Source organism: Dermacentor variabilis, chromosome 1 (assembly GCF_050947875.1).
Source record: "Dermacentor variabilis isolate Ectoservices chromosome 1, ASM5094787v1, whole genome shotgun sequence".
Classification (NCBI taxonomy): domain Eukaryota; kingdom Metazoa; phylum Arthropoda; class Arachnida; order Ixodida; family Ixodidae; genus Dermacentor; species Dermacentor variabilis.
The window spans coordinates 220790957-220818502 of record NC_134568.1 but is presented as its reverse complement, the minus strand read 5'-3'; the positions used below and the strand labels follow the sequence as shown (position 1 = coordinate 220818502).

Here is a 27546-nt window from a genome sequence, read left to right as displayed (position 1 = left end):
ACTTACCCGCAACCTTTCATAAATCTTACCCCTCCCCCCTCCCCCACCTCTGACCAGCAGGTAAGCTTCCTACAACATGGCAGTTGCATTGACATACAAGCATGAGACTAATATGCCTTACTCCCTACACCACTACTGCACTACCTTGCACACCTTAATTCTTGACTACACCAACCCAAGCCGGAATCCCAACTGCCGTCATCTATGAGCCCATGCCAGCACAATGCAGCCATGCAGCAGCTTAAGGTTAAGTGTGAAGCCAAACAAGAAAAACAGGATCAAAATGTCTCAAAAAGTCTGAAGCCTGGCTGAAATCCCAGATCGCAGAACATGTTCAACGAGCCATGGCTCAGGGGTCATTATAACAACAACAAAAAGAATTTTTTGTCACAGAAAGCACACTAGCCACTGCCCTTGCCACTGTTCTCGAAACCAACATTAAGCCTATCCCAGAACACCTTGACACAATGAACTGAAATCAAGACAAAACCCATTTTGCCCGTTCAGAAGAGCACAAGCTTGCCTGCTCACAAATTCACACCCATCCCCAGCTACAACATGATGAGTAAGGACACCATGGTGAACAACTTGGTCATGTGGCAGTGAAACAGCAGAGGGCTAGCCCGAAAATACTAGCTTGTCACACAGTACATTGGCACACAAGTGTGGCACTCAGATGACTTGATAGGAGCCTAACCACCATCTCCCCTTAACCCCTTAAGGGATCTTTGACAACCTGAGCTTGTTAACTGTCACTTTTTTGGCTTATGATGAACAGATGTAGTCAAAGGATATTTTTCCATTTATAACATAGATGGCAGCAGGCATTCCTTGTGTGCTGAGGTTGCCCTGTTTGCACCCCCGAGATTTTCCTGTCCTTTCAAACAAACACGGCATCATCTGTACGGCATTTTAGTGCAGTAGAGTGCTATGCGTTGGAGGATGATAGCAAAAGTGATGAGGACATGATGTGGATAGCAATTCGGTTAACAGGCATTAATGTATGAAAGGTGCAACAAATGGCCTTGTGATTGTTTGCACTACTGTGTTGTCATTCCTTTGTCCCCAGAGCATAGATAAGATCCCAACAAATGTTCCCAGAGTTATTTTTGCGTTTTGAAGATGTTTTCAATAGGTGAAGTGCCAATAGTGACGGCACACAAGAAGGAATACAGACAGGACAACCCTGTCCTGTCTGTATTCCTTCTTGTGTGCTGTCACTATTGGCGCTTCACCTAATGAAAGCTATGCACCAACTAGCCCCACGTGTTTTATTGAAGATGTTATTGAAGCATTTCACATCATAAAAAAAATTTGCCATTTCAGTACCATTATTTTTTTTTTTCAAATGAGTCCTCAAGAAGTTAACAAGATACACTGCCTATAGTATTCACATAACACACACACAGCTTTCGTGAGGAAACACCTGGCCATCATAACTGCACATGAAACACTCCACTGCACCATGGTCCACATCCTGCTGATGCGAACAGGCAGATCAGATATAGTTCAAGTTTTCTTCAATGAAGCAGAGCGGGCAAGAAAGGCAACAGTGAGCTGCAGTAGTGCGGCAAAACAGAAGCCCACTGATTTTCAACAGTTTACCTCTGCAGTTAATTACAAATTTACAAATCAATTTCATGTATAATAAACAAATCTACATAAATATATGTGTAGAATGCCCACTTCGGATATGGGAGGTTGTGGGTTCGATTCTCACTGCCATCAGACACCCACTGGTTTAAATGGGCACAGGTGTACCCCAGCCTGGCGTTCAGGGTGATACACTTGGGATAGGAGCCTGTGCTCTAATTTCCTGTCGAAACCGTCGTGAGCCCAAAAAAGTGACATTTGGGCCGCTCCCACTGCGGCCATTTCCCATGAGGTGCCCCAAATGCACCTACTAAGGTGGGGACGCGTTCAGGTTGACGACAAACACCCCTTTTCAAGCACTGAGGTCCCATAATGGCCAAGTACCAGGCTGGGAGCGTGCTTGTATGTATTTTACTGGTAGGTACCCGGCGGAAGCATTTGCCTCCCACAGCCTTGGTGGATGCTCTTCAATGCGGCTGCCTGTGGTTGGACAAGAGGCACCCAGAGACAACTTGTAAATCTCTACTGGGCCCTCTTTCGAGATGTCAACCCCCACAAAGCCAAGCATCAGGCCAAGGAACATCTCTACTCATTAGAAAAAAAAGAATGGTGGGTTTCCAGTGGCACCACGATTTGAGCTCGGTACCTCCAGCATACGACGAGGATGCTCTACTGCTATGCCACCGCTGCGGTAACTTCAACACGGCGCACACTTCACGAAGGTACACCAAAAACACCTCCCAAGAGAAACTCGCCACTATAGAGCATTCAAAAGTCACAGTTCACACTGCTCAGAAACCTCAATTCTCCCACACGCCATGGCAATTCAGGGGAACGAGACACCACACCAGACTTTACACTCATAAAGGAACAGGATCCTCCTGGCACAACACCCACATCAGCCTCACCAGCGACTACACACTAATCCAAATTACATTGCATACGGGGGCATTCAAACGCTGTATACGGTTCAATCTTCAAACAGACTGGCAAAAATTTCGCAATAAACCCATGAACCACCCGCTAGGCCTCTCACTGCAGGAGTGGACAAATACACAGAAAATTGAGGCCTCAGTGGATGTTCCACACGTAGACAAACACCGGCTGCAGCTATGGAAGACCCACCATGGCATCCTGAAGCGCTTGAAACAGAACAAACTGAATTGCTGACTGAGACATTGAATCAATCTTCTAAACGATGAGATACCAAAATATTCGATCACCTCACCAGAGAACATTGGATCACCATGAGCAACAGAATCAACGACACCGTACATCTCGGCTTTGTGTGGCATCTCATACCGGCAACCCCACATAGAGTAAAAGAGAAACCACCAACAAACTCAAGAAACTCCTCAACATGTACAACTCTAAAGACCAGCTTTTCTCAGACCTTCAGGCCATCCACAATGTGGCTGTAATGCCATCCACATATGACCCGGAAGACCCTCACGGTCCTCATTAGCTGCAATGTTCCATCGTGAAGATGCAAGAAAACAAAACACCCTGTCCCGACAAAATAATCACAGCACAAATCCACAACCTATCAAAAATGGCTTTGATTTCCTCCTTCCTCGGATGAATATAGCCGCCTGGTTAGCTCAGATGGTAGAGTGGCTGCCCCAGAAAGGCGGTGGTCCTGGGTTCGAGTCCCGGACCAGGACAAATTTTTCTTCAACTGAGAGGCTTTTCTTTTAAAGAACCTGGATGGGTTTCCTTTGTAGCAATTGCTACGTTTGGGTGGATGTCTGATTTTCCTTTTATTAATTACTTCTCTCCACCTTGAGGGTTTCTGCAGGACTATAACGTCAAAACTGCAGTCATTTGGATGCAAGTTTCCTGTGCAGCTGGCTGAATATGTATATTTTACAAGGCATGCAAGTAACAACATTTATGCAAGGTACACTCTGGTTGACATTACTTGAAGGGGTCCTGCACTTTTATATAGGATAAGCAGTGTAACCAAATCCTTCATTGCTTCAAACTTTTCACTGTGTCATACACCCCAGTGATCTTAAAACTTCACCTTGCCATGGCACCCGTCTCCACTCGATAATTAACTTGCGAGAACATGAGCTCAAGAGTAAACTCCCTTTTGTTATCCAAAGCAACAATTCCAAAATGCATGAAAACCGACGTCTTCACTGTCCACAACTTACTAGAACTAGCTCAACCCTTGTTCTGTCTCACTTAAGGGGCTCCTCTTCGAGCCCCCTTGAAAATTTTGGTAACACCTTGAAAGTTGTGAAGCAAAGTCCATACCATAAAGTGATCTACCGTAGGAAAAAAAGAGGTTTATCAATAGAGGAGATACAAGCAAACGAAATGTTGCAACCTGGTTATGCAAAGAGGTGAGTTAATCTCCTCACAGCAGAGGCTCTCTCCCATGAGCATCCGCAAGCAACATTTCTCCCCTGCCTTCTCCCATATTGGATCCAAAGGCTCACATGATATTTATGTAACAAGCCATGGTTCCACTTCTTCGTTCTCCTTCCTTTCTTGCTGGGCAGCTTATTTCCAGTGACAGTTGTGTGCTCTGCTTTCCACGGGAACCCCTGTATTGTTTGAATCACTGCTGACAATTTGTGCACTGCAGGTGAGACCTGTGACGTAATAGGAGAGAGCTATAACATCATCTCTGCTGGCAAGCAGACTGACTGCTTTAATAAGGGCGCGTGGGCTTTTAATTAAATTTTCATCTCCATTAACGGTGTTCATAGGTGTAAAAACAGACATCATTATTAATGCATGATCTATGCACTACTTCATGAAAAACTCTGAATAGGTAATTGTTTGTCCTGGTTTCTTTTTTGTTATATTTTATTGAATGCAGATAGTTCTTGGTACTGTCATTTCCTTTGCAGATGCCGAGAATTGCCTGGTGCCACAGTACTGCACTCATATGAGATGGGTAGTTTTTGGCCACTGTCTTGAAGTAGTGTTGTATGATCATCATGGGACACTCATCGACTCAGAATTTGACTGAATGCAACATGGGACAGGTGATCCCACATGGCAGACAAGGGCCTCTGTTTCAGCCCCACACAAAGTAATTCAATGATGCATCAGTGCATGTACATATGAGGAAACACTGACAGTTTGTTAGCAGCAATTTCTCTAGCACTGCCCAAGCTAGCTTGTGTTCTAATGCAGACACCTAGACACAGATTGTTTCCACCTATGCTGAACAGGCAATACAAGATGCCATCTGCATCGATGTCTTTCATCCCCAAAGAGTGACCAAAGCTTCACCATCTTGTCACATTGTGCAGGTACTCAACAGATGGCTAGACAATGACAGCACTGACTCATGGTATCAGCAGATTAGGAACAATACATAATCCATCAAGGATGGGAGGTGAACTTAGACCTTTTTGCAGGTGTACGCACCACTGGTGCCATGGGATAGCTATGCTACCCCTCCCCACCTCCACCGCTGCACATGTGTCAGCTCACAACAGGTAGTCTGCACCAATCCCAGCAATTGGGGTAACCTGGCAAAGAATGTGGGAGCACTGAAGTTAATCCAGAAATGCACCTGCTGCGTACCTTTGTGTTGACCATCTCGGCTTGATACACTGTTTTCTCATTCACTATCAGCATCATTAGCTTGCCTCAACGAGCTGCTGCTGCTGAGGGGCTAATTGTTGGATGCACATATGGCACCAAACTTTGCTTGGGCTTGTCCAAAGCTTCCACTACACTATAACTTCTGTTCATTCAACCACAACAAGGCATGCAAAAGTGGTTGACACTATCCAATGGATCTATAATTAACTTTTTAAAAATTGTTTACTTATACTGTTGGTCTATTAGCCGTTACAGGGTGGGTCAGAAGCAGCACCTCCATGATCCATACAACATTAGATGACCATCACATTACATAGCAACCTCACTCGCTTAATGCATTACAGCACAAAAGAAAACAAGGTGCACACACAATATAATCCATTACATATTCAGAATAAAGTAGTACAATTAAAATAAAGCACTAAAGAAAAAAAAACCTGTGCATACAATATGTACATATGTTCATGCTTCACATAACTTTTATCTTATTTTCAAGTGCTTCTATACTGGTGCTTTGTCGTACTGATGTTGGTAGCATATTCCATTCTTTAAATGTTCTTGGAAAGTAAGAGTATGCATAACTGTTAAGGTGCATCTGTGGAAGTTGAAAAGTACTATCTTTATGTTCTACCTTGTCGCACTATTAAATAAAGTGTTCTTAGTAAGAAGGAAGAAAAATTTAAACCTAGCTATGCACCTTCATTCAGTGAACATAGGCAAGTTCGGTGAATTCAGGGTCTTAAATCTTGATAGAATAAACCTGGCTTCTCTACATTGTACTCTAGTCTCTCAATTAACCCGGACTGATAAGTGTCCCAAATGATGCTAGCATATTCTAGCACAGGCTGTACATATGTTAGGTATGTCATTAGTTTTACTGACTGGAAGCCAGATCGCAGTTTGTTACAAAAACAAAAACTTTCATTCTTGTGGTTTCGCAGATTTTATAACATGGCATGGGCCAGCTTAAGTACATGGATATATTTACCCCTAACTTTTAAGCGTGTCAACTGTTGAAAGCACTGCAGAAATCACCGTGTAATCGAAACTAAATACATTATTTTTCTTATTCTTTATGTGCAACACAACAGTTTTATCCTCATTTGTTTTTATCTTCTATTGCATGCTTATAACAATGCCACTTTTAAAACAAATGAAAAGCACTTATTTAAAGTGACACAATGTTCCCCACTCATAAGTGCCCCTGAAGGTGACCCCCTTCTGCACCATTAGTGAATAAAACCAAAAACTGGGTGTGTCAAGGGCGCATGTAACCATGCGTCGACAGCGTATTCATGACTGCACGTAGCGATCCAACTGGCACGCAATTAGTGAAGCATAATCCTGAAGAAAACTGTAAACTAGCTAAGAAATGATATCCACCTGAAATTTCATGATAGTCGAGGCCATTGGGAGATTGCATTTGCCAACAGCGCAGCCCAATGGATGTTATGCATCATTGCAGTCTCACCCAATTCAATTTGGAGCTTTCTGCCTGTACTCGCGTGTTTTCGATTAAATTCACAGGTAGACTTGACAATTGCCCGCAGGTAGCCCATGGATCCAAAACAGGTGGCTGCTGATGACTAATGTGAACATATAGCAGCAAGCTTGCCGTGATGGCTAGCTGCCTCACTTGCACAGATTAATTTTCGTTATCACTACACTACGTCACTAGGTCTAATATCGCTGATTTGTCAGAAATCAGAGAACAAAAGTTATGAACTCTAGATGCTGATGATGATTATGTTATGGATGCTGCTGACTAATGTGAATATATAGCAGCAAGCTTTCCGCGATGGCCAGCTGCCTCACTTGCATAGATTAATTTTCGTTATTTCTACACTACTTCACCTAGCCTAACACTCGCTCTTTTGTCAGAAGTCAGCAAGTGAAAGTTATGGATTGGTGTAGAGTCAATAAGCATCTCTTCGCAGCACCAGAACAGCGCACGGAAAGCCGTAAGACATCACCTCGCCAACAACTATTTGCCACATCAGTATTACCAAGGGTACGTTTGTCACAGTATAAGAGCACCAAATAATCACCTACATACTGGCATATTTTCTTAACCTTTGAACTTTCAAAACATGCTTGAAGCACTCGAGGTGTCAATGTTGCGGTTTCTGCACCTCACAAACTTTCAAGATTGTGCTCTCAGGCCAATGACAGCTTGGCTTCTTAACAAAACAAGGGTACACCACTGAGCATAAATTTCATGTCGTGTGGTGAAGGCATAGTTTACAGACACCATTATCGTGCAAACGTAGGCCAAACTCAACTATGCCTAACTGAATGGCTCCGAGAACATAGATATAATGCCGAAAAGGTTGTCAGTGGGCATCTTGGAGTGCATTGTCGTGATTGTGGTTCCCGGCTTCTATTTGCTCAAGCACATGCATTCGCGAAAGGAAAAGATGAGCTCACTATAACAATCATCGAAGCACGAAAAATTTCAAAACGGGGTGGAAAGTGCGTCAGTGCGGCTTTATCATTTTTTCCAAGTAAGGAGTGCAATTTCGCATCACACAATAAGTGACACAGCGACACAGGCCGCTGGATGCTCCTGCAGATTACTGCTTTGTGCTTTTGCTCTTTTGTCTCTTATTTTTTCCTTGCGTGAATTGTATGCTCTCAGGCAAAAAAAAAACTTTTAGTTGTTAGTTCAACACTGTGTGTGTGTATTTTCTGTCTTTGTCTGATGCACTGGGAAACTTAGGTAAACCTTTGCATATGGGTCGGTGGCTTTCACCACCTGCACTCAGGCATTCAGCGCAGCTCTGGCGTAGTTTATAATTTGTAATATGAATATAGTACTTCTAACAAAATGACGCAGATTAGTACAGCAATCCCACCACTGCTTTTGAGGCTCTTTAACACATATCAGGAAACAACGAACTGAGTTTTGCCAAAGTAATGGAAGTCTGCTGTATACAACTCTGTCTTCGTCCCTTTATCAAGTTAGGGCTAACAACTTTTTCAGTATTTATAGCATAAAGGAACTAAAGAAATCTAGATTGTAGAGAGAAAGAAAAAAGTTTGCAGTTATTTCGATCTAGTTATGAAGTTTTAGTGAGTTCTTTTAGGCAGGAAAGTTGAAGCTTCCTAGCAGGAATTAGAGGGTTTATGTATGGTAAATGTCACACTAGCCCTCTAATGCCCAATGTCACAATTTCGTGACACCAAATCCATGCCAAGTCCACACTAACATGCACAATTTCCAGGCTAGTTTCTGTCTGTGTCATCCATGGTGTCACTGCAAATTATTGGAGTGCCACCTTTAACCAATAAATTGAACAAGAAGCGAGCAACTCTAGACTAGCCTAGAGTTGACTACATACAACTATGCAATTTTCCATCATCGTCTACCAATATAGCAGATGAGACTGGCAGCGAAATAAATATACTGTTTGTTTGCAGGTTTAACAAGTGTGCACCTTAGACGGGAAATAAGAACGCAGACACAAGACAAGCACTAACTCACAACTGTTAACAATTTAGCAATTGTTTTGTGTCTATCTTCTTTTGTGCCATCTAAGATAGATTTTATTGACAGGAAAGACAAAGGTCAACCTGAGCTAGTGCCATCTAATGTGTGCAGTCGTTAAATCTGCAAGTATGAACCAACTAGGCCTACAGCACATTAATTCTCTTTAACTTTTTGTTCTCATGGATCTCAACATTCTCTCTTCCATCAATAACCTTACCAGAATGCAAGTTTAGCAGCAAAATGGCTGGATTTCTGCTTTATTATGAATTCACGACAACAAGCATTTGTACCTTCTGCACTCTTGTGGTTCAATGGAAATGGACCGCACGCATACATAAAATATGAACATCATTTAGCAGCATTAATGAAATGAGATGAACAGCCAGACTACGAGCACCCATTGTAGTGTCACTGGCAATGCTTTAAACCCGCAATTTCATGGATTCTGCTGCTGCAATGCAGCACTGAGTGTATAGCTAAGCACAATGCTCACATGCTGTTTACTTCTCATAGTGGGTGCATCGCTCGAAGAAGGGCTCCAACTAACTATAGGGTCTTGTGCCCATTTAATACAATAGATGCAAATTGTTTTTATTTATTTATTTATTTTATTTATTAAGATCACTACATGCACCCAGAGGGCATTATTACAGTGGGGGTACATTACAAACAAGATGAACAAAAAATTAAAACAAACAACAAATAAAATTAAAGCTATACAAAGAAAACAAAAATAGAAAAACAGTGTCAGTGAGCAGCAATCACATGTGTCAGTCAAATGCAGAAAGGTGCCAAGGTAACAAGTGTGCTAGACTTATTGTCATCAAATAACAATTCTACAAAATGACTGTGCATCATGCAGATGTTTCTTTGAGTAAGGCAACAAACGACTCAACGGGCGCAATAGCAACTAGAGCTACCGCATATGGCTCCCTTTAGGGAGCAAGAGTTGTGCAATTGTTTTCCATTCACCCGCTCGCACCCCCATTTGTCAAACGTCATCAAAAGCAACCATGCATCATGGAGTAGCCACCACTAAGGCACAGATAAACAGAGTTGGCAGTGGCAATGCCCCTGCATCACCACAGCCTAGGCAACTGCTTCTGAAATTAGTATGTCTTGTTTGTTTGTTTTTCAGCGCTGAAATTGAATCATAAACACTTTTTTTTAAGTATTTTGAATTCATTCAGAGTTGTAGTTTTGCATATTTTGACAGATGGTGCCACCATGCTGTGTGCAATGAAGACTGCAATACTAGGCAATGTCTCAACACATGCAACAGGATATGTCTGTTCTTTCAGAAGAAATCAAACAACTACCATAACTTAAATGTGTAATAAAGTGGTTACTGAGCAGCCCAGATAAAGAGGGTAGGCTACTGGGGTAGCGCGAGTCAACTACGATGTAGCTATGCATTTGGCTACTGAGTATGTCACATGTGGGGTTCCCTCACAACCTTGGTTTGTTTTGCAAACAAGTTGGTGGACCTTTGCACAACTCTGTTCCCTTCAGAAGCATGTATACAGTAATGCTAGTAACAACAGCATCAGGCAAATTGTTTGACTCATGTATTGTGTGTGGAAAAAAGGATGACATGAATACTGCAGTGAGGCACCAAATCTTGAATCGTCTTACTGTTATCCTTCCTTTGAGAATAGTAGTAGAAAAGAATTATAGATCATGATCAAGTTGGCTCAGTACACATCTTCCACCAGAAGGCAAGAGTGATGACAGGTATCTCAGCACATAGATGACGATGACTATGCATGCAATATTCAAGGCCATTATCCTGTCCATTATCTCCGATAATGGACAGGAGCAGTGAGGGTGAGGAATATGAAAACTGCAGTTGGCCCAAAAGCATGCCTCCTAGCAATAGAAAAGGTGGCATCAAGTGGATCAGAATCAGAATTGGTTTTATTGTGATGATTGGAAAGATTACAGGATGCTAATACAGTCGAACCCGGCTATATCGAATGTGCAAAAAAATTGCCTATCAGTTTGATATAGGGCATAATTCGATATAAGCCTGCTAAAGAATTGGACGTCATAAAAGCACATACCATTTATAAAATCACTTTATTGATGAAACTTGCTTAGGTTCGCATGAAATAGTCATGTTTTTTTCTACTTGGACAATTTCGCTGCCTGCGACGCATGCACTTCTTAACATTGTCTAAAGAGTCGGAGCAGCTGAGGCCGCAAACTTCCACATTTGCGCAAAAGCACCGGACTAGTGCGAGTGCACCAATCACCTCGGAAGATGTGGGCAAAGGAGCATTGTCGCTTCCTCATTGTGCCCACTTTCACTTGTGCTCAGTACGATGTCGGCAATGTAGTCTTCGTTTTCAGGCGCTCCCGTGGTCGCGACACCATCTTCTGCACTCACAAACTCGTCAACCGTTGACTCATCAACGGCTTCCGAAAATTCTGACAACTCACTCCAAACTTCGGCAACACCGGCAACGGCTTTGTTGCACTCATCAGAATTTACTGTCATCAATGGGCACGCGGAAGCCGGCACGTCTGAAGAAATTTCGGGTGAATCACTTGTACATGGCCGTGCGTACTTATTGGGCGCCACGAGCACCAGGTCGCGAGTTTGTCCGCTTTCGCCCTAATCTCCCCCTTATTCTTCAAGATCATGCAGAGAGTATCTTGCACATTGCGGGCTCATCTAACTTCTCACCGTGTTCAACCCGATTTATGATTTCAAGCTTCACGGCGAAAAGTAAATTCTGCCGCTTCATCCCGGCAACACTACGGGAGAAGGTCCACAGGGTGCAAACACAATAAACCAGAAAAGCAGCGAGACAACTCGCACTTGCGCCAGTTTGCACGACGAGGCCACAAGAGCCTCTGATTGGCTGTCTGAGCAAGTGCTGCGGGAGGGCCAGGATCATTTTTTGCAAGGGGGTGTCGATGGCTCGCCCAACGCAGCGCAGTCACGGCAGGGGGAGCGATTGGATGGAGCCACACCGCCGCGTTTCCCCACAGCCACGAGGGAAAGCCAACTTCTGGGAGCACCTTTGCGCCGCTTGACGTTCGATATATAGGGAGTCGCTGCTATTTTTGTTCAATGTAAGCATAACTTTTGCTATATATACTCATTGTAACTATACCGTGTTCAGAAATTGTTCGATATACAGAACAATTCAATGTAAATGGGTTCGATATAGTCTGGTTCGACTGTATACAGAAGGAGGTCCCGAAGTCAGTGACTGCAATGAAGATACCCTGCACCGAGCAAGGTCAGATGCCGCAGTGGCAGGAATCTCTAAATGAGAAAGGGTATGAAGACTGCAATTAAATACCTTCAGATACATCTTTTGTTTTTTGAAGCAGCAGCATGCTCAAGCCAGTGTTCGTACAGTCGAATCTCTATAATTTGAACTCGACGAAGGGGCCCGAAAATTTGTTCAAATATAAAAGAAGGACTTGTTCTTGAAGTACTCGTGCACCGTAGCACAAAGCACAACAGTGCGAGTCATGAAATATCGCAGCACGCAAGCACACATCGAGCGAGGACCATGAAACTTCCCAAGCCGGCTAACGCTAGCTTCCCAACAATGGCAGAAAATGAAACTTTAGGGAGTGGGCTAAGCAGGCGCTGGGCTGGCAACACCAGCAACACGAGGGAGTTGAAGAGGGCAAGGGGAGCACAGTTGCAAGGAGGGGCCTGGAAGGAAGTGGATTTGCTTTCCTCCCAGCCTGATGGCTTTTCCGCTGCTGCTTTGCTCTGCGTTCTCGCCTACTGCCAGATTGCTGCTGCATTTACATTCTTCGTCCAATGTTAACATGTCATGTCTTATGAAGATGATGAAGTCGTTGCCACTGATCATAATCATGTTGGTGTGCTCCCTTCTGCTGCAGTGTCACCATGTGCAAAAGACAAGGAGAATGAGGTACTGGGTGTCACCTTCGCATCCTTGTATTCAGGGTTCGTCTTGTACAGAAACGAATGTGGCATGCTGTCTCCGACAACCTTTCCATTGGGATGTTTCGGTTTAGACTTATCATTGTAAAGGAAACCATGACAACCAAAACAAGCACAAACGAGACCAAACCAAGCCTACCATAACAAGCACGAGTGAGAGCTGACGCGAGCAGAAGATAGTGCGAAACAAGTGATCCGGCTGAACCAGATGCGAGTACGAATAGAGCGGTCAGGCAGTTCCGCATGCCACCAGTTTCCCGCGTGCATGTCACTGAAGGGGCCGCTCTCATTGATCTCCTCCACTCCAGGCTCGCTTGAAACCACGGCATGCCACGAAAAATCGGCATAGGACTGATCCCTCCTGTGGCACGCGTTTTTAAGGCGTAAGCCTTTAGTGGCTCATGAGTGTCCGGGTGCAGTCCGTGGTGGATGCAGGAAAGCGGCGATCACCGGCAAGGGAAGAGGCGCCACGCCAGTAGCGCTGTGCGAGTGGGCACGTGGGAGAGCGCGGACATGCGTGTGGGGGTGCGCGCACATCGGCAACAAACCTTGCAGTTATATGGCTGTGATTGCATCCCATGCTCGCGGCCACGGCGGCATCTGTTCGCAGAACAGTTCAAACAACAGCAACAGACGCAGTTATAAATAGGCTTTCGCCTATCGCAGTTTAGCTCAGCAAAGTGCCCATAGATTTTTCCACTAGTATGGTTGCGGCATTGCGGCACGACGCAGAAACAGCAACCTTGCTATTTGAGAGAGGATAAAATTTCCACCACAGTTCCCCCCACCGCATGCAGCATTGAGGGGTGTCTGCTAAGCTTTTCCTTTATGGCGGGGTCAGCAATGCTGGTCGGAGGCACCGCCGCGTGATTTGGCAAGCTGCTGAGCGCAGTATGTTCGAATGAACCATGTCAAATGCTTGCACGTCCGAATTATTGGGCGTTTTTTCCCATTCGAATGCACATAACTTTGAGGGGACCACAGTGTCAGTTCGAATAAACCAGAAGTTCGAATTAACGAGACTCGACTATATAAGCTTTTGTTGAAAAAATTCAAGAGTTTTGAAGGACTTTCAAGGCACTGAAAAAGCATTTTCAATAATTAAAGCACCATGACGACAGCAATAACAGCTTGAAAACAGAACAATGTCGCAAAGAATGAGCAAACATTTTTTTTTATTGCATGCGAAATGAAACAAAAAAAAAAAAGAGTGCTCACGAAGTTTTTTCGCATAAACAATCACCAGGCACCACAATCAAGACGGTTAAAAAAAGAAAAGATGATAATCAGATTGAATTGGCTTGACTCTTGGACTGCATAACCCTTGTGGATGCACACACAAATAAAATATTTTAAGCTTAGCTAAAAGCATCCAATGATTTTTAAGCACTATATGAAATTAAAGGGCTTTCAAGAACTTGAATACAGCAATTTCACAATGAAGGGTTTCTAAGGGCTTCAAGGACTGCTATGAACCCTGCCAAGCAAGCAAAGGACACTACGTATTCCAAAGCAGAATGACAGGCAGCCTAAAAGTATAGGACAGCCAGTTTCTATGTGCTTCAGTTGCAATGCGCACCTGTCTCAATACACACTACAATTAAATGTTGATGTAACAAACTCCAATGTAACAAAAATAATCTAACACAAGGCTTGCTTTTCGTAACTGCATATCTATAGAAGCCATGCATTTTTAACCACAATACACAAATGTTTATCCACAATTTCAGTATAACGAAATTTCCCCGCAAGTGCGCTCTTGCAAGGTGAAGCTGTCCTTAGACACCACGCTGCAGATAAAGTTGAGCAATGAAAAAAACTATCAGGGTTTTCACGTGAAACATGACTGGATTGTTTCAGTAATTAGTGCCCATGTGTGTTTCAGGTAGTGCAGTAGTGATGAAAACTCACAGCTCCCTGCACAAGCATCTACAGTTCGTACAAAGCGCAGAGTTCCTGCAGCACATGATAATGCACCGTTCAAATGTGATACTGTCAGCAGACGCCGTGCCATGCGTAAAGTTGCGAAAAAAAAAAAAAAAACACATACTTATATTTTTCCAAAATATGTGAATGAAATGTAACAGTCGATAACACCTACATACGGTTCCAGTGGTGTGGAAGCGATGAAAAGCTTACAGCATAAAACATATACGCTCAATGACCGAAAAGCCTTGGTGTGCAGTGTATACCACGCCCATCTGCCCACGAAAAGCGGCATGGGTGGAAAGCCCAGCAGGACAAGCTACAAGGCACCACGAAATTAATTTTGTGACTACACCTTTGCTTAGGTCAACCAGCACCTCATTAACAGACTATCAACAGCAGAAACAGGGGCTGACGAGGTGCGCACTTGCAAGTGGTCAATGCATGGACAAGTTTCAAAATAGGATTTTTCTTTTCCTCAAAATATTCAGGCCCAAATTTAAGGTATGCCGCCCTTACAGGTGTGCAAGTTGTGGTTTTTACAAGAGAATACACAGCATTTCAATGTAAAGAAACTTCTATGTAACAAAGTAAAGTGCAGATTTTTATGACTTCATTATATGGTGGTTTAACTGTACACCTTCAATGCAAGATCGAATTCAAGAGCTTTATAAAAAATAAAGAACACTTGAGAAGAAAGAAAAACCAAGCATTGCGTAATTGCGAGTCGAAGCTGCATAAGTTTTCAGCATTGGTCGAAGAAAGATCAAATGCACAATGTTGCAAATGCGAGACATGCCGATTTTTAGAAAAAAAGTACTAGCACAATAATTTTCCAGTTAGGTATTTCCATATAGATGCAGAAGTGTGAGAAACAACAGTCTTCAATTTTTGCAACTCCAAAATAAATCGGGCATTAAAGGGTTAATAAACAAGTGGTCCTGATCCACCCCTCTGGCTTGGTGAAAAAAACACAGTCCGAGGATAGCATATGCAGCTGTGAACACCTATGCCAAATTTTGCAGTCATACGTGGCACGTGGAGCTCACAAGCAGAGCGCAAAGTCACCCTTTTCTCAAACACTCTCTTTTCAAACGAGGCCTTCTCCTCACCAGTTTCGAAGCTGCCGATGACTTGCATGTCATCATACGCAAGATTCCCACAGACAGCTGTTACTGGCCCATAGCCGACATCAATCAACAAGGGTGTTTGGATCAGTGCGCTTTTTCCTACTATTACTGTGTAGACACACTTTACTAAATATAAATAGGCTGAGGTAAGCAAAAATCTGTTTTGAATTTCAATAAGAATTACATACTTCTGGAAGAAGCTGACTTGTCTGCTCACACTCGGCCGCGGCCACTTGCGTAGGAATTAAAATTTGGTCACACTGATTATTGGTGTCATAGCTGCTGGGTCTCCCCAATTTCGGTTAGTTTTGTGCACTAAAATAGCATTAAACCCTGCAAAACGTTAGGTCAGACCCCAAGTATACTTGCCAGCATGTGCTCACTCCTGGCCACTCCTCCATAGACGCCTTGGCAAACACCGCTTCGTAGTGAGTTATTGACAGCACTTCAAAATGTGCGATTTGGAGCTGGTGCAGGACAAAGCCAGTCCATACCATGTAGCACAGCCACACTGGAGCACATAAGCGCAAGTGTGCATTCCAGCCCCGTCATGCACATAGCAAACACTGCGTTATAATAGTTAGCCACTACAGTTACATGTAGCTGCGCCTGCTGCGTAACATAGATCCCGCGTCCACCTCAATATGTCACCATGAGCCTATTTGCTGAGGAAAACCACTTGCTCCAAGTGGTCTTTGTGGGGGACACGCATGGCGGGTTGCCCCGAGCGCCAACATCCGACTAGAGCAGGTCGTCCACTTCCCGAGTTGCACACCTTTGCGGTACGTCAACATCGTCGTCGAAGGTCGTTACATTCGGAATATTTAAGTGCGAGTCCACAGTGCGGCATCCATCGCTTACCCAATGTGGATGCTGCCAATACATATACTCGCACAAGCGAACAAAGATAAAGATGACGTTTGTTCGACCCTCGGAAACTATCTGATTGCCGTAGAGATAAGTTCGAAAGGACATGTGCTATATACCACTCAGTGCGAGAAAACACAGCCTCCAAGTCTGGCGCATCGTAGATACCAAAATCATGTGAACAATCAAAGGTCAGGGGTAATTAGAGATCGCTGGGAGAAGCCTTCGTCCTGCAGTGAGCACAAAAGTACACTGCCGACATTTTACAACTTCCGAAATTCGTGCAAAATTTTAATGGACTGTTGCTGTTGAGTTGCAGTTCATTCGCAATTCAATCGCCACTTACCCCCCCCCCCCCCCTTGCATTGCACTATATGTGCAGTGACTGCCCTGAACGGATTTGATCAAAAACCAGCTTGAATGTTGAAACGCTATGTGCTTCCTGTACGGTGCTGAGAAGGATTCTGACGTGCACTTGAGCATGTGTTCTTATGAGGCTGGCAGTGGTGGAACAAGCCATTTCACCTTTTGGTGCAAGTCTTGGTGCAGGAAAAAAGCTGATTTGGCACGGCCACAAGCTCTTCTGCAACAAGGTCCAGCACACGTCTGCTTACCACATACTATACATACCATACAAATTTTAAGTGACATTGTCGATATGTTGTGGAGATGGCTTTGCATGAGGCTTACCTTGTGAGCGCGGCCACGAAAGGACACGACACTCCTTCACACCCCGACGAAGAAAGGGCACTGCGGCCAGGTTCGTCGACTCACCATACACTCTCCGCACCACGGACAGATCGTCAACAAATGTGTGTTTATTAACTGAGGATGCAACACAGTGCAACAGTTACAGCTTGTGGGCGAAGGCTCAACACAAGACTGATCAAGTACGTGTGCCTGCACTGAACATGACATCATGTAATACGCTCGTGTCATGCCATGCAAATTAGGGAGCTCTTTAACAAAGAATAGCGTCAGTGCAACTGCACATGCGCGAGACATGAAGAAGGTTTTGCGTTTGCGTCGGCGACGCTATTTCGCTGACAAAGTGCAGCGACTCGAAACTCGACAGAATAGTTTTGCGCCACCTATTGAAGTGGCGGCTCTCGCCATGTACCACATTTTAACTCAGTCCTAATAAATCTGCGGCTATCAGACACGATAAGCAGTGTCGTAGGTTCTTGCTTTCTCTCATTTGATTCAATAAAGCATGGCACAACATAAGCAAGTTATGCAAACAAATTTTATTTTTGCACCTTTGCAATTTCTGCATTAGAAGCGTTCTTGCATCTCTCCCTCCTCAATATGCTACCACCGCAGTTAAAACCACGATCTTGAGCTCAGTAGCACAACGCCATAGCCATTATAAATACTACCCCAACGGGTCACGAACTTCAGGCCACACTGATAGGCAAGTGGCAAGTGCGAAGTGACGTCGCAAAAATCGATCGCAATATGGGGACATGGGAAATAGGTTCCAATAATACATATAAAACATGACTGTAGAACATGCTTAGGCCAACAACGAATAGTCGCACGGTTCACTTTTTCTGTTTTCTTTCTCAACGGCCCGGCCCCCATGTGTTCATGCTGCGCGCTTACACATCATGCCAAAATTAACAACCTGGCCCATATCCATGCGAGCAGTAAAACTGGTATTACTATTATAAATCATAATCTATTCACTAACTCAGACATGCAAAAGCTGACATGTGCTTGCTAATACCATTCTAAACTATGCACCACATGTGATTCGAATCACAGCGGCTCTTTTACAAAACCTGCCATCACCCATAAACATAGAAAATGCTAAACTTTAATCCTAGAATGTGACATCTTCCTTCGGCTAACTCCGCAGTACCATGCAGGCTCAATCCACACAGAAATAAAACACCAGCAAGATGGTGCACCGGCACTACACTGTACGTCCATCAGAGAGAAACGTAGGAATCACGAACCGGATGACTACAACGAGCCTCTGCTTCCTTCTACGATGATGATGATAGCATGCTATCGGTTTTGCTTTCAGTTTTGCTACCTGTGAAGCATCGACAGAAGGAGGATTTCACTCGTATGCTTGCCTTGGCGCAGGATGGTGCAAAGGAACATTGTTGGCGCATTTTAGCACCATTGGTGTAGCTGTTCCGCCACTGGGCTGGTAAATTCATGGCAACGTTGGCGCTGAGCATCATGGTGATGCTGACTGATTAGCCATGACTTCTATAAGGTGCCACTTGGGCTATGATAGACAACATAGTTAGAGGCTCCAGGCCTTAACATCAGCAACATATGATTTATTACTGTTCTCCAAAATTGACCTGTAAGAGGCTTTGTGAATTTCGTCTGTCGGAATGCGGCCACCTGAATCTGCAAAAACAAACTGTTGACGTGGTGCGAGGCATCATCATGTCGTATTTTATCAGCTGAGGATAAGTCAAGAAGAAGTGATGAACATTGATACAATGTCAAAGTGTGATAGGCAGAGAAACTTGCAAGTGTGGATGTTACGCAGTGAAGTTTTCTGTCATAAATTGGGAGTGTCGGCTTCTCTTTGCATTTCTTTTTTAGGGCTGCTTTAATAGCCCTCCATGCACTCGACAACGATCCTTTGTGAAGAGAAAGGGAGCGCACGCTTCGTCATCAGGTGGTGGTCGATGACATTGTCGACCAGCACCTTAGACGATACTGACTACTGAGGGAGCTGATATTGAGCCTATGCGTAGCATTAGAACTGCACCTGCAACCGTGTGCAGCGCGATCACATGTGTACCGTACTGATGAATGTACGGGTGCTGGGCCCCTAGAGGCCATATGAAGTATATATTATGGAGATTTTCTTTTTGTTTTCTTAATTAGCATCAAAATAAAGATATTTAGTCGTTTTGTAATACTGTGGTGGTGGTGGTGGTGATGTGCAGAGGCGGGGTTAGCCTAGCAGACCTGGCTGGCAATTTCTCCGACTAAGAGTCTCTTTCTGCGCCAAATATATCACAAAGTGTCCATCAGTCCTGTCTCGCGCAGAAATGTGAGAAGAATGCATAACACTTCCATTGCAATTCTTTTGATGGTGGTGCTGTGAACAGGTGAGCACGGCTGTGCTTGTGGGAGTTGTAGCATACGACTGGAAAAGCTGTTGAATAGAGGTGTGGTCATTTGCTGTAAGAATACTGTATTTACTCGAACCTAATGCACACTTTTTCTCCGATAAAAGGGTCCAAAAATTGCTTGCGCGTTAGAATCGAGTACAACCCTAAATTTGCATTACCACATCACTCTCGGCATTTCAAAATGGCCGCCTCACACGCACTTGGAGCCTAGCTGCCATAGCTTCCACCATGTGCTGTAGTATGTGTGCTTAGGTTATTGCACCGTCCGCCTTCCTGGTCTTCCCGTTTTATGTGTCTGCTCTATCAGCATGGAAGTGCCAACTGCAAAGACATGCAGAGCTCATCACAATGCCGCAATTAAAAGGAAAGTGATCACGTGTGCGGAGAGGGACGAAAATCAGGCTGCATCACGGGCGTTCGGAGTTTCTGAAACTTTCCTGCAGGCCTGGCGCAAACTGGAGCAGCTTTCTACTCTGACTGCGGCTACGAACTGGCCGCGCGGCACCTATCTTGAAAGCGATCTGCAATGGAGACAGTCTATGCATCTAGGCGCACCGCGCTGGGTTGTCATCGCTTAGTGCATGTTGAAGAGAGACCGCACAAAGGTCAATTCGCTTGCTCCTGCTACTGCACTTCCCCAGTCCAGCATATTGATTAAAAATTTCCACGGTGATTACGCGAGATGTGTTCACATTTGCTAGTGTGCACGTGACATCATGCTTGTTAACTTAGTCAGCAAATGTTTAAAAGTTTATATGGCTGATAAAACTACTATCCTTACTTTTCGTACAGCTGTCTACTAATTTGCTATCGTAATCGATGCTCCCCCTTTCGGGTGAAACTCAAACTTTTTTATTTATCGCAACTTTAGTGTATTGGGAGTAAATCTTTGTTTTTCCAAATGAGAGAAAGTTGTATTCCTGTATGAAAGAATGAGGTGTGCAGTACTGTAAAGGACTTTTTTCTTTTTTTAGGTTGCGGCAAACAGGTGCGCGTTACAATTGTGGGCGTTTTTTTTTTTCCCCCTTGGTCATGGAAAACGGGTGTGCGTCACAATCGAGGACGTGTAAGAATCGAGCAAATACAGTATATAGCAGACTCCCTTTAAGACGAACTTGAAGGGACCATGAAAATTTGTTCGTCTTATCAGAAGAATAATTGGCAGCATGACCAGGTGCATCCAAATATCTTACTTCAAAACGGTAAATGAAGTAGACTTAAAATGGGGGGAAAAATGACATAAAAAGCATTTATTTAGCTGAGCTAATAGAAAACTGTTTTCAAGTGGTACTCTTGCTTGGTTTCATCCAGAGTGTGATGGATGTTTGGTGCTTCTGGCAAATTGGCAAGCAGCCACAAACAATGTGATCTCACCTAATGAACTTAAAAATCCATCTGTGCCTTTGTACTGCTGGAAAAAGTTCACTAGGGACTTAAAGCAGGCATCTGTGACCTCATAGGTTATTGGTGCAGGCTCCCAGCTAGCGAAAGCACGAAGGAGCGCTCTGAGCGCGTGGCAAAGCAAAGCAATCTAGAGGAAAGTCTAGGTGACGTTGAGCTAAGTGGGGAAGGAGAAATGAGGCGAAGCATCGCGGAGGAAGGTAGACAGAGGCGCACTTGGTTGACCTCGTCTGGCAGTTGCTACGGGCTTCATTTGCAATACGAACGTACCAGGTTCGTCTCATGGTAACATCGTCCTCATGCGCCGTATGCTGTGTGTGCGCGTGAAAGCACGCGACGGCGAGCCGACGGTGGTGGCTCAATCTAGCATGCACAAAGGACAAAAGGGTGGAGGGGAAGTGTGCAGTCTCATCTTCCGTCATGTGCATGGCACCAGATAGGGAGGGAGGAGGATGTTGTACTTCGGCCGCGCGTGGTCGTGCAGGCTACAACTTGAATGCAATCTGCTTTGGGGGCACAGTCTAGGTGGGCGGATGGCTCGTAGCTTTGTGTGCGCTGTGTTCTCGATGCTCAGTTTGTGCAGAAGCAGATAGAGGGCGCAAAGGCCACTTCACTCCCTGCTGCTTCCTCGATTCCTCAGGCCAGCGCTTTGACAGCGAGCGTCTGTGGTCATAGAGTGTGATATGTTCATGCTTGCCTGTGCATGCTGACACCATGCTTGTTAATTTAGTTAGTAAGTGAATGCTTACTAACTAAATTAAGGGCAAGCCAAAAAGGCTGATGGCTTGACGTACACCGTCTTCCCACGTGCCCAAAGTTGGACATGTGATCAATCTCACACTGGCCCATGGCCAAGACAGAGGAGAAGAGTGTGCGTCTCCTCCTCCAGCTCGGCCATGGCTGCATATGGCTGCTTGCTTACACAAACCACATGCCATATGTTGGAGCTCATCTGCTGCAGTTGCCATGGTGAAAGGCAAACAGAAAAGGCTGGCAGCTTCATGCGTTCTGTCTTCTCACATGCCTAGTGTTATCTGAGTTTAGGAGAGATGCCACAGTTGAAATGATGAGGCAAGCGTCAGCCCCAAACATTCTGACAAGCTTGCTTGCTCCATGCTGCTGGCACTCCTCATCACACCAACATTATGTCGGCAAGAGCTGGCGTCATCGAGTGAACTCTGTTTACATTTGTCATCTTTGGACATGTGACACCATGCTTGTTTAGTAGTATACGAATCTTTACTGCAATTTAGGTAGTTAATTCTCAATATAACGAAGTAGATAGAATCGGCAATTTGCTTTGTTTTATCCAAATTTCATTGTATTGAAATTCAACCATTTATGCAAATAAGTACAGTCTCCAATCGATTTTTCTTACACGGAAAGGGGCCGGGGAATTATACAAACTATCAGGAAATCGAAAGAGCAAAGCTGAATGAGAAAACAATTCATTTTGATGAATTTGGGAGTCAATACCATGTCAACGATACATTCACATCAGCGGTACGAATTAAGCAAAGCCAGCCACACTTTTGCGTGTGCTCTGTCTCTGCGGCTTAGGGCATTGCTCGCACAGGGACGGCACTATCAAGCAAAGCGCCAGCGGCGGGGAGCGAATGCTTCGTCTGCCTCTAGCTCCAACAGGTCACTGTAACTCGAGCTTACATAACCTCCAATACTAAACGCGCGTGAAAACTTACATGATGCCATGCCGTCTCGACACCCACTCTTCGCACACGCAGCAGATTACCTCTAAAGCAGGGTGCGTGGATGTGGATGCGCTCAGTTGCACGTACAGCCATGCGCAGCCACAGCCGAAATGCGTACCAGAAATCATGATGTACACCAGCTTACAACCACCCCCCCCCCGCCCCTCGCAGGTGCTCAGTTGCGTTACCATTAGCTCGCTCGCAAAGGGGGAAGGCAGCTGGGGAGGATCAGGTAACAGCAGATTTGTTGAAGGATGGTGGGCAGATTGTTCTAGAAAAACTGGCCACCCTATATACACAATGCCTCATGACATTGAGCGTACCGGAATCTTGGAAGAACGCTAACATAATCCTAATCCATAAGGAAGGGGACGCCAAAGACTTGAAAAATTATAGACCGATCAGCTTACTGTCCGTTATCTACAAAGTATTTACTAAGGTAATCGCAAATAGAATCAGGAACACCTTAGACTTCTGTCAACCAAAGGACCAGGCAGGTTTCTGTAAAGGCTACTCAACAATAGACCATATCACACTATCAACCAGGTGATAGAGAAATGTGCGGAATATAACCAACCCTTTTATATAGCTTTCATTGATTGCGAAAAAGCGTTAAATTTGATTCAGTCGAACCCTCAGCAGTCATGGAGGCATTATGGAATCAGGGTGTAGACGAGCAATATCTAAAAATACTGAAAGATATCTCTAGTGGCTCCACAGCCACCGTAGTCCTCCATAAAGAAAGCAACAAAATCCCAATAAAGAAAGGCGTCAGGCAGGAAGACACGATCTCTCCAATGCTATTCACAGCGTGTTTACAGGAGGTATTCAGAAACCTGGATTGGGAAGAATAGGGGTTAAGAGTTAACGGAGAATACCTCAGTAACGTGCGATTCGTTGATGATATTGCCTTGCTTAGTAACTCAGGGGACCAATTGCAATGCATGCTCACTGACCTGGAGATGCAAAGCAGAAGGGTGGGTCTAAAAATTAATCTGCAGAAAACTAAAGTAATGTTTAACAGTCTCGGAAGAGAACATCAGTTTACGATATGTAGCGAATACATCGACTTAGGTCAGGTAGGGACCGCAGATCTGGATCATGAGACTGAAATAATCAGAAGAATAAGAATGGGCTGGGGTGCGTTGGGCAGGCATTCTCAGATCATGAACAGCAGGTTGCCATTATCCCTCAAGAGAAAAGTGTATAACAGCTGTGTCTTACCAGTACTCACGTACGGGGCAGAAACCTGGAGGCTTATGAAAAGGGTTCTGCTTAAATTGAGGACGACGCAACAAGCTATCGAAGGAAGAATGATAGGTGTAACGTTAAGGGATAAGAAAAGAGCAGATGGGGTGAGGGAACAAACGCGAGTTAATGACATCTTAGTTGAAATCAAGAAAAGGAAATGGGCATGGGCAGGACATGTAATGAGGAGGGAAGATAACCAATGGTCATTAAGGGTTACGGACTGGATTCCAAGGGAAGGGAAGCGCAGCAGGGGGCAGCAGAAAGTTAGGTGGGCGGATGAGATTAAGAAGTTTGCAGGGACAACATGGCCACAATTAGTACATGACCAGGGTAGTTGGAGAAGTATGGCAGAGGCCTTTGCCCTGCAGTGGGCGTAACCAGGCTGATGATAATGGTGATGATAAGCTCCCCTCCCCCTCTTTCCCTCTGCTTGTGCGGGAAGGCGGATGCTCGTGAAGCCACCATCTTTCTTTGTCTTACTCTCGCACACTTTCACTCGCACATAAAGCACGAAGTGCGTGGGGTGCAATAGGATCTTATCCCACTTGAACTTTATACGAAACACGATGCGGCTCCACTTCGGCAGTTGCTCTTGTCACGCCGCATGCAATTTGAGAGGTGCGTTTACATGCAGCTGCTTGTAATTAAACAATTTGACCATCTGCGTCAGCAGAAGTTTCCCTTTATTGTCTCAGCATTCTTTCGCGGCACAAGCAAAATTTCGTTATACTGAAATCGCACACAAACACACTTCGTTATATTGAGGTCCTAAATACATGGCATTCTATGGACAAGAGGTATTGAAATGTTCTGTACTTCCTTATATTGAATACTTCTTTATATCGAGAATTTCATTATATTGAAGTTGGTTATATTGAGGTTTAACTATATGGCGTGTAAACGTTACTAAAATTTTATTTTAAAACTTTACAAACTTAACTTCATGTAATTGTCTCATACTTTGCTATCACTATCAAGGCCTAGTATTTCAGGCCAAACTGTGACTTCTTTTTAGCACACCAATATTCTTCAACTGAGGCCCGTTTCTAGTCTTAGAAATAGGGCATTGGGCTGACATGCAGGACTCTTTTTTTTTTTAGAGCACAGCTCTTAATGGGCCTGCTCCTGCGCAAAGCGGCAGCATAACCAAGCTAACGAGCACAACAGCAAAAGATGAAAGAGCGAACATGGAGTGGCAGACGAAAGACGAGAGCCGCAAACGGCAGAGACCAATGAGAGCCGCCCATACAGTGACGTGCATGCGGGAAACTGGTTTCATGCAGACACGCCCAACTACTCGATGCATACTTATGTCTGGTCTCAGCCGGACCGCTTGTTTTGTACTATCGTCTACTCAGGTCAGCTCTTGCTTATGCTTGTTTCGATTGTCATAGTTTGCGATTGTTTTGTAATCTGATTGTGTGTGCAACATGAATTGTGTAGTACTTTTTGGAAGCCAAGTGGAACCAGCAATTGCAGTGTAACTTTCGACGAGTCATGTATAAAAACCGACGCCGTTGACCTGCAGATCAGATTTTCGATGATTGCTGACCCTGCTACATGTCTCTCTCAAATTCTTTGCCTCAAGATATCGCAATATGAAAACACATATAGAGCTGCACTCAAATTTCACATTAAGCAGTATCGTAATCGTCCAAGAATTTTTTTCTACTCAAATTTAGCTTGATATACTAAAAATTAAATTATGAGGTTTTACATGCCAAAACCACTTTCTGATTATGAGGCATGCCGTAATGGGGGACTCTGGAATGTTAGACCACCTGGGGCTCTTTAACATGTACCAATTTCTAAGTACACGGATGTTTTCGCATTTCGCCCCCATCGAAATGCGGATGCCGTGGCTGGGATTCGATCCCACGACCTCGTGCTTAGCAGCCCAACACCATCACCACTAAGCAACCATGGTGGGTCCTTGATATAGTAGTGCATGTTAATAGGAGTGGCTGGGGTCAACCTTTCTCTAAGTTGATAGACCCTAATTTAAACATAAGAAGGCTGAATAATCCAAAATAGAATGAAACATGATCCAATAATAAAAGAAACTGATTTGACACAGAAACATACATAGACGCCGAGAATAATTTTATGTTCAATATGCATGCAGCATTTGCATATGATCACATCTCTCTCTACTTGTTCATATTTTTAAAGCTCTATTGAAATTAATAAGGCAAAGTGTTGTTTTTAGGCTCCTCAAGCACTGTATTTCTTGGATTACAATCAACCAACTTTGCATGCTTAAATGTGGAATTTCTACATTATGGATACTATGTGCAGCTGCAGATTACACAGGATATTTGTTTTCAATATTTGTTTTCACTGGTCGTGCTGGTGAATTGTTGCATGCCTAGGGACTGGCAACAGCTGCCGTCTCTATTACTACGAATAGCCGTACTGTACTTGGAAAATTGCATTAATGATAATCGCTGCCCAACTTCCCCAATGCATCTGTGTAGCTTACCTCATAACGCTAGTGGCCATCTGAATAATACACTGCTGGACGTCCTCCTGACAGTTTGACCTCATGCATAAGATTTAATTTTTGTAGAGTATGACCAGGTGGCTACAATTTTAATGTTTAGCCAAAACTGACATCTGCTTAATATTCATTGGGTAAAAATGGTAGTCTGTAAATTGCGGAAGTTTGCAAGTTTACCCTATGACACCATGAATGAATCATCTACAACATGTACAGCATAAACCAGCAACTACACCTGACTTCAATGTTATACATACTATTTAACCACAGGCAATGTTCACACCCACATAAACACTAGGCCTACCTGGTAGGCAGTAGAGGCCATTATGTAGTTGTGTAGCATTCGAGCCAGGTTAACACAATGCCGGCTGCGCACATCCACAAGGATAGCTGGCACACCCACATGCGCTGCATAGCACAGCTCCTGGTACAGCACCTGCACACACACACATGATGGACAAATTTTCAGCTCAGTGGTACCAAAACATTAGACTGCACAGCACACAAACTTATCTTACAATGGTCAATTTTGTTGCACTCTTATGATTTGCAGCATACAAAGTTTGAAAAAAAAAAAAAACTGTCAGGAGTACTGTAATCTGCATTGTACTTGTGACATCCCGGAGCACAAACTATTAAGGAGACACTGCAAGGGCACAATCTTTTAAAAGTTTGGAAAGCGAACCATTCATTTCTCTGCTTATGTTAGTGAGCGCTTCGCAAGCCAGAGGTGAAAAAGGGGAGGATGCAGCTAATAGACGAGAGGTGCAGCCACCAAGGAGGTGTGTATCATTTTGCTAACTAGTCAGGGGCAATATGCCAACTGGAGAATGCTTCTGCTTTTTGAATAGATGTAACTTATATGTTAAAATATATTTTCTAAGCTTTAAACTATAAACACACAGTGCCATGTTCTTGCCCTACACTTTAAGGGGGACACGGCTCATGAAAGTGAACTTTTGAACCACTCGCTCAATTTTAATAAAAATTGTAAGGCATATTTAGAGCAATGGTATAGTACAGAAGACCAAATTCTATCATTACAGAATAATTTGTGAAACA

General features: G+C 44.1%; 1 protein-coding gene across 3 annotated transcripts in view; it reads right to left on the bottom strand.

The window, feature by feature from the left end:
• The window catches only part of csul (protein arginine N-methyltransferase 5), a 106058-nt gene that overhangs the window by 55927 nt on the left and 22585 nt on the right, over positions 1–27546 (bottom strand). For all 3 annotated transcript variants that reach the window (XM_075669497.1, XM_075669514.1, XM_075669506.1), the window contains exon 4: positions 26789–26920. In XM_075669497.1, coding sequence (XP_075525612.1) covers positions 26789–26920 — 132 coding nt within the window. The remainder of the gene's footprint in view (positions 1–26788; positions 26921–27546) is intronic.